At 40.3% G+C, this 8540-nt stretch overlaps 1 protein-coding gene across 1 annotated transcript; it reads left to right on the top strand.

The window, feature by feature from the left end:
* The first annotated feature begins 340 nt into the window (after nt 1-340).
* Nucleotides 341-4989, top strand: LOC133535249 (transcription factor HES-5-like). The gene is made up of 3 exons (XM_061874904.1): nt 341-409; nt 4103-4261; nt 4337-4989. Exons 2-3 carry the CDS (start codon nt 4187-4189, stop codon nt 4694-4696), a joined length of 435 nt encoding a protein of 144 aa, XP_061730888.1. The 5' UTR covers nt 341-409; nt 4103-4186; the 3' UTR covers nt 4697-4989.
* The last annotated feature ends 3551 nt before the right edge of the window (nt 4990-8540 follow it).

Raw genomic sequence — 8540 nt, 5'->3', positions numbered from 1 at the left:
CAGAACACTCATAGGAAAGAAAGGCAAGCAATCTCTCAGATTGAGAGCTCTGCACAATTACAGAAAAAAATGCTTCAGCACAAATTGACAATACTTTATAGTAACGGCCCTTTGTCACGTCTGTAAATCTGGTTTTATGTTTGATCATGTTTTGTTTTGTTTTCTGGACTCTTGTTCCGTTTTTTTAATTTCCTGGTTTGTTTTGTTACCATGACAACTCATTGCTTTTCACCTTGCCCTCCTAGTCACGCCCATGCCCTCAGTCCCGCACCTGTTCCCAATTATTCACAGCCACTATTTAAGTCAATTTCTTTCTGTCCATCAGTCTGGGAACATCAACTTTCATTACCGTTCTAACTTTCATTGCCTTACATACTTCATGCCATGCTTGTTGATTCATCCACGCCAAGTAAGTTTTTGTTTGTATTTATGTCTTTGATAGTATCTTTTGTTTGTTTGTAGATAGTATTGCCATTGTGCTGTTTTTGTTCTAAGTTATAGTATAGATTTGTATCCGCCACAGAGCGCGTCCTTGGTTTGCCTTTTTTTTGTATTTTGAGTATTAATAAAATTAAAACGATGTACCTGAATTCACGCCTGGCTCGTCCCATATTGCCTCTGCGTCGAAGGAGCACAAACAATCCAAGTCCAAGCCTGACACCCTTAAGCATATAGTTATGATGATAATATATACATAATTATTCTAACAACATGTTCCATAAATATTGATGTTAAAGATGTCTTTTTTTGTGAAGAAATGTTTAGAATGAAGTTGATGAATCCAGATGGATCTCTATTACAATCCCCAAAGAGGGCACTTTAAGTTGATGATTACTTCTATGTGGAGAAATCTTTATTTATAAGTGAATCACTTGTTTATTTTTCAACAAGTTTTTAGTTATTTTTATCCCCCCCACCACCCAGCCTGGCCCCCCACTCTGTCCCGGGCTCTCCCCTTCAGACATCTCGTCTATTGTGGCCGTGGGGATGTGAGTCGGTCTTCTCTGCTTTCCCACACTGGCTCCATTCACTGCAGCTCTCCTCAACAAAAGAAGTGTGTCTGCTTGCACATCACATTAATTACAGAGTCACTTTAGGGCGTCTCTCCCGCCGTTCCTAAATGGACATTCCTGTCTTTGTTGGAGCGCCGGGAGGAATGCAGACATGCGCGGGATTATCAGACCTTTTCAGCATTCACACCCTTTTTTTCCCATTCCTGCTTGTATTCATCGCTCATGAACTATTAGACGCTGCCACTATCACTCACTTGCTTAATCGTTTCAAATTATTCCTTTGATTGATGAGGGCTACGAGGGCCCAATGTAAAAAGTCGGTCGCACTTTTTTTATTCCTCTCATTTTCCTCACATTTAAGTTTAAATTAAATGTTGACTCAAAATCTAATCCACATTTAGGTTTATATCTAACAATTAAATTCAGATTTATGTTTCGATGTAACATTTAGTTTTAGATTTAACAATTAGATTTAGATTTAACATTGAAATAAAAAATGTTGATTTTGATTCACTGCAATGAGGTGGCGACTTGTCCAGGGGGTACCCCGCCTTCCGCCGGAATGCAGCTGAGATAGGCTCCAGCCACCCCCCCGCCACCCCAAAAGGGAATAAGCATGTTCCGGAACAGGTTGATTGGCAACACTAAATGGTCCCTAGTGTGTGAATGTTGTCTGTGTTGGGCCTTGCATGAGGTGGCGACTTGTCCAGGGTGTACTCCGCCTTCCGCCGGAATGCAGCTGAGCTAGGCTCCAGCCAGCCCCCCACCACCCCAAAAGGGAATAAGCATGTTCCGGACCAGGTTGATTGGCAACACTAAATTTTCCTTAGTGTGTGAATGTTGTCTATCTATCTGTGTTGGGCCTTGCATGAGGTGGCGACTTGTCCAGGGTGTATGCCGCCTTCCGCCCGATTGTAGCTGAGACCCCGAAGGGAATAAGCGGTAAAAAATGGATGGATGGATGGATAATCCGGACCACGGATCATGACAATTATGTGAAGTGAAGTGAATTATATTTATATAGCGCTTTTCTCTAGTGACTCAAAGCACTTTACATAGTGACACCCAATATCTAAGTTACATTTAAACCAGTGTGGGTGGCACTGGGAGCAAGGGGGTAAAGTGTCTTGCCCAAGGACACAACAGCAGTGACTAGGATGGCGGAAGCGGGAATCGAACCTGCAACCCTCAAGTTGCTGGCACGGCCGCTCTACCAACCGAGCTATACCGCCCCTTACGTCAAGATAATTGCACCAGCTTTACTTAATTTAAGAATACTTTTCAACATATTGAGCAATTGTTTTTGTTTTTTTTCTACCAAGAAAAGTGCACTTGTTATTACTGAGAATATTAGTTTAATATATTTTGGGGTTCGTTGAGGTTACTGTGGCTAATTGTACTTGTTCTGGAAAGTCTTGACAAGCCAAACTTTCTTGTTCTATTTGTCATGTCTGTAAATCAGGTTTATGTTTGGTCATGTTCTGTTTTGTTTTTGGACTCTTGCTTCACATTTTGCACTTCCTGGTTTTGTTTGTTTCCATGCCAACCCATTAGTTTCCACCTGGTCCCCTTAGTCACGCCCCGATCCTCAGCCTCTCACACCTGGTTCTAATAACCACAGCAGTATTAAAGTCATTTGTTTTCCTTTTCCTCGGCCTGGCTTCTTGACCTACTTTACCGTGTTGAATACTCATGACCACGCACCTACCTTTCCTTGCCGGAACCCTCATGCTTTGCCACGCTGTTTGTTTGACCACGCCACGTAAGACTTTTTGGTTATTTATGCCACTGTGCAAGTGTTTTTGTTTCATGTTTGTAGTTTATAGCCTTTGTGCTAGTCTTTCGTTTCATAGCCCAGTTTTTTGTACCGCCATTGTGCGCGCTTTTTGTTGGTTCCTGTTTTTAGTTTTAGTGTTAAAATAAAGATGGTCATGAGCTTTGGATCATGACCGAAAGGATAAGATCACGGGTACAAGCGGCCGAAATGAGTTTCCTCCGCCGTGTGGCGGGGTTCTCCCTTAGAGATCAATCAATCAATCAATGTTTATTTATATAGCCCCAAATCACAAATGTCTCAAAGGACTGCACAAATCATTACGACTACAACATCCTCAGAAGAACCCACAAAAGGGCAAGGAAAACTCACACCCAGTGGGCAGGGAGAATTCACATCCAGTGGGACGCCAGTGACAATGCTGACTATGAGAAACCTTGGAGAGGACCTCAGATGTGGGCAACCCCCCCCTCCCTCTAGGGGACCGAAAGCAATGGATGTCGAGCGGGTCTAACATGATACTGTGAAAGTTCAATCCATAGTGGCTCCAACACAGCCGCGAGAGTTCAGTTCAAAGCGGATCCAAGACAGCAGCGAGAGTACCGTCCACAGGAAACCATCTCAAGCGGAGGCGGATCAGCAGCGTAGAGATGTCCCCAACCGATACAGGTGAGAAGCTCTGCCATCCGGGAGGAACTCAAAGTAAAGCCGCTGCTCCTCCACATCGAGAGGAGCCAGATGAGGTGGTTCGAGCATCTGGTCAGGATGCCACCCGAACGCCTCCCTAGGGAGGTGTTTAGGGCACATCCAACCGATAGGAGGCCACGGGGAAGACCCAGGACACGTTGGGAAGACTATGTCTCTCGGCTGGCCTGGGAACGCCTCGGGATCCCCCGGGAAGAGCTAGACGAAGTGGCTGGGGAAAGGGAAGTCTGGGTTTCCCTGCTTAGGCTGTTGCCCCCGCGACCCGACCTCGGATAAGCGGAAGAGGATGGATGGAAAGATATACCTTCCTTCATGCCGTTTCCACTCCATTCGCTTTGCACCTCGGGAAAACAACCCAAGACCAAGTCCAAGCCTGACACTATTGGCAGATCATTTTTCTTAGTTCCAATAAAAATATTATATATAATTGATTTTTTATTGTTTTTGAACACTGCCTTTTTGCAGTGTACTTGTGTGCGTGCGATTGTAGTGCAGTTGTGTGTCTGCGCTGGACGGGGTCAGCACTTTCCCACATGATGACCCCCCCAACGTCGCCCCCCCCCAGTGGTCCAGCTGCTCCCCTGAGATGTAACTATTGTCCCCCATGCAGCTCTGTGATTGGCTGAGAGTGTGAGAAAGTGCAGAGGCCCACATTGATATGGAGATGTGGGACTATAAATAGGAGGGTGCTGACATGGTGGACACACATGCAGCCATGGCACCTCCAAGCACTGCAGCATCTCAGCAGCATGTGACCCTCACACACAAGGTATGTTGAAGCTTCCCCATCATGACACTGGACTCCAGCACAGGTGTCCTCATCAGCTCCTCCCTCTCCCCGCAGCTCAGAAAGCCTCTGGTGGAGAAGTTACGGCGAGAGCGGATCAACGGCAGCATCCAGCAGCTCAAGTCTCTGCTGGCTCCGGAGTTCCTCACGCGGCAGCCCGACTCCAAGCTGGAGAAGGCCGACATCCTGGAGATGACCGTTTGCCTCCTGAGGCGGCTGAAGTCCTCGGACGGCGCCGCCTTTCACGGGGGTTACTCCAGGTGCGCCAGGGAGGTGGCGCACTTCCTGTCGGAGGAGAGGGCCAGGACGCACATCCTGCGGCTGGGGTCTTCCTGCGAGGAGGAGCCCAGAAAGGAGGACTCGTCTCCTCGGAGCGTCACCAAGGAGGAGAGCTCGGGCCCCTGGAGGCCTTGGTAGACCCTCAGGACGTCGCCTTTTGTGAAGGCTTACTCTCGCTGTGTAAAGACAGGTGTTCCCCATGGGAATGCACGCCGATATTTCCTCCATCATGTGTGGTGAATTTGTTGTGTTTCTCCACTTAGGAGCACTTTTCACACATGTTGAACATGTTTCCGTCATTTTGACAAGCTAATCTGCATTTTAGCCAGATGTTGAAATGTGCTGCCTCTGTGAGTGCCGGCACAGGTCCTCAAATGAATGTACTCCTCTCAAACCAAGGCCTTGGCAATAAAACAATCATGAAAAAACAACATGTTCCCTTTGTCTTTGTTCCTTTGTGTCCCACACAACTTCTTCACTTTCATGAACAAAGCAAAACATGTTCTGGACTAGTGTTGTCCCGGTCCCAATATTTTGGTACTGGTACCAAAATTATTTCAATACCTTTCTATATAATTATTATTGTCTTCATTTTCACAAAAAATCTTAGGACACATTAAATATAAGCTTATTATTGCAACACGGAATGAGGTCCTTCATACAGACATCAGACTTTATAATGCAAATGTTCCTTCTTGACTGCACTTAAATGTAGAATATATTTATGATATATTTATATTATTGACATGTGAATAATGCCGTACAATAGACTGTATTTATACTATTCACATGTGAATAATGCCGTACAATAGACTGTATTTATATTTTTCACATGTGAATAATGCTGTATAATAGGCTGTATTTATATTATTCACATGTGAATAATATAAATACAGTCTATTATAGAGCATTATTCACATGTGAATAATATACAGTCCATTATACAGCATTATTCACATGTGAATAATGCTTTATAATAGACTGTATTTATATTATTCACATGTGAATAATGCTCTATAATAGACTGTATTTATGTCATTCACATGTGAATAATCTGTATAATAGACTTTATTTATATTATTCACATGTGAATAATGCTTTATAATAGACTGTGTTTACATTATTCACATGTGAATAATGCTGTATAATGGACTGTATTTATATTATTCACATGTGAATAATGCTCTATAATAGACTGTATTTATGTTATTCACATGTGAATAATGCTGTATAATAGACTGTATTTATATTATTCACATGTGAATAATGCTTTATAATAGACTGTATTCATATTATTCACATGTGAATATTGCTGTATAATAGACTGTATTTATATAGATAGATGGATAGATAGATAGATAGATAGATAGATAGATAGATAGATAGATAGATGGATAGATAGTACTTTATTGATTCCTTCAGGAGAGTTCCTTCAGGAAAATTTAAATTCCAGCAACAGTGTACAGAGTTGAGATCAATTTAAAAAAATGTAAAAAATAGATAATAGGGGTTTAAATGGAAACAAAATAGAGAAAAATTACAATAAGAATAAAAAAATAAAAAGCAACAATGGGAATAAAAATACAACAGTAAAATAAGACTATAACAAGAGAAAGCATTATTTACATGTGAATAATACTGTATAATAGACTGTATTTATATTATTGACATGTGAATAATGCTGTGTAATAGACTGAATTTATATTATTGACATGTGAATAATGCTGCATAATAGACTGAATTTATATTATTGACATGTGAATAATGCTGCATAATAGACTGTATTTATATTATTGACATGTGAATAATGCTGCATAATAGACTGTATTTATATTATTGACATGTGAATAATGCTGCATAATAGACTGTATTTATATTATTGACATGTGAATAATGCTGCATAATAGACTGTATTTATATTATTGACATGTGAATAATGCTGTATAGAGCAAATTGTGGTGCTGAATTTCCCCCAGGGATCAGTAAAGTACTTTCTATTCTAAAAAATTAAAATTAAAATTAAAAAAAAAATTGCAATTTAGTCCTTAAATAAAATGTTGAACATACTAGACAACTTGTCTTTTAGAAGCAAGCAAACAAACAAAGACTCCTAATTAGTCTGCAGTAACATATTGTTTCATTTATACACCAATTATTTTGTACACATTATAAAGGACAAACTGTAAAAAATGATTATTAATCCACTTGGTCATTTACTGTTACTATCTGCTTATTTTCTGTTTTAACATGTTCTATCTACACTTGGTGAAAAATCTACTCCCAAGTGGACTGGACTGGTAAAATCACGGCACAATAACTTAAAAATAAAGACAACTTCAGATTGTTTTCTTTGTTTAAAAATAAAACAAGCACATTCTGAAAACGTACAAATCATAATGTTGTTGTTTTTTTACATGTTGTGGTTAATAGTGTTCTATCTTTATTCATCTTTGCTTATACTTTCTGAATAAATGATGTGATAATGTTCATCAGTCAACTCAATGGTGTTCATTTTCAATCTATCAAGATAAAAAAATATCAAAATCAAATTACAGGATGTTAATAAATTAGATTGCTCATTTTCCTCGACTGCTGCACGAACATCAAGTGCTTTATTTTGTACATATTTAGCATCATCTACAAAGATACAAATAATTGCTATTGCGACATCTGGTGGACACATTTAGAATAGCAGTTTCTTTCATTTAAAAATTTCGGCTCATTTTTATGTTAAGCCAAATCATCCCGCGGGGCGGAAAAAACCTGTTGACGGGCCTGATCCGGCCCGCGGCCCTGACGTTTGACACCCCTGGATTAAACTGTACGGATATGATCCACTTCAAGAAACTCTTCAAACTTAAAGTGCTTACAAAGTACAAAGAAGAAGAACCATGATAAACATTCTAAATGTATTTAATCCGTCCATTCATTTTCGAGATACCGTATTTTCCGGACCATAGGGCGCACCGGATTACAAGGCACACTGCCGATGAATGGTCTATTTTTGATGTTTTTTTCATTCAAAAGGCGCACCAGATTAGAAGGCGCATTAAAGGAGTCATATTATTATTATCATGATTATTTTCTAAATGTAAAAGACTTCCTTGTGGTCTACATAACATGTGATGGTGCTTCTTTGCTCAAAATGTTGCATAGATGATGTTTTACTCATCATCTTCAAGCCGCTTTCTGACAGTCTCTTCAGGATGTGCCGTTTTGTGGGCGGTCTAATTTACGTGACAGCGTCTTTTCCCGCCATTTTTGTTGTAGCGGTGTAGCGTGCAAGGACGGGAGGGGAAGAAGTGTCAAAAGATGGCGTTAACTGTTTTAACGACATTCACACTTTACTTCAATCAATAACGGAAACAACAACACTGGACATGTGTCCCGTTGTAAAACCGTCCGACCGGAACTCTCTAATAACTGAAGTTCCTTGGGTGAATAATGTCAACTCACTACACCGGTATGTTTTAGTGCTTTCATGGCGAGTTTACTGACAGATATAAGTTAGAACTTTACACTACTTTATATTAGAAATGGCAACAGTGGAGGATGAATGTCCCATAACAAGAAGATAGAGAAAAAGAAGAAGCTTATCGACTACAGCGTCAATACGGACTACAAAGGCGGACACGAGCACATTTTCAGGACTTATGCAGATCCCAAATACAGATCAGCAGGTACCAGCAGGTAAGAAAGTTGCTTTTGCATAATACTGAAAAACAAAAGGCCAGATTATATGTCTTACCTTTTACACACACCATAATAATACTCCCATTCCGTCAATTTCCTACACTTTGCACCCTGCGGCTTATAAAACGGTGCAGCTAATTTCTGCATTTTTACGTCTGTGCATATATATATATATATATATATATACATATATATATATATATATATATATATATATATATATATATATATATACACATTCTGCATATATATATTCTGCATATATATATACACATTCTGCATTTTTACG

This window comes from Nerophis ophidion, linkage group LG02 (assembly GCF_033978795.1).
Source record: "Nerophis ophidion isolate RoL-2023_Sa linkage group LG02, RoL_Noph_v1.0, whole genome shotgun sequence".
In the NCBI taxonomy this organism is placed as follows: Eukaryota; Metazoa; Chordata; class Actinopteri; order Syngnathiformes; family Syngnathidae; genus Nerophis; species Nerophis ophidion.
Note: the sequence above shows the minus strand (reverse complement) of the source record. Positions and strands in the feature narration are given on the sequence as shown.

Bases quoted from the DNA above. Each gene is read 5' to 3' on its own strand.
- LOC133535249 (XM_061874904.1), top strand. From the start codon at position 4,187: ATGGTGGACACACATGCAGCCATGGCACCTCCAAGCACTGCAGCATCT. The intron at 4,262-4,336 runs GTATGTTGAAGC...CTCTCCCCGCAG, and splicing joins ATGTGACCCTCACACACAAG to CTCAGAAAGCCTCTGGTGGA.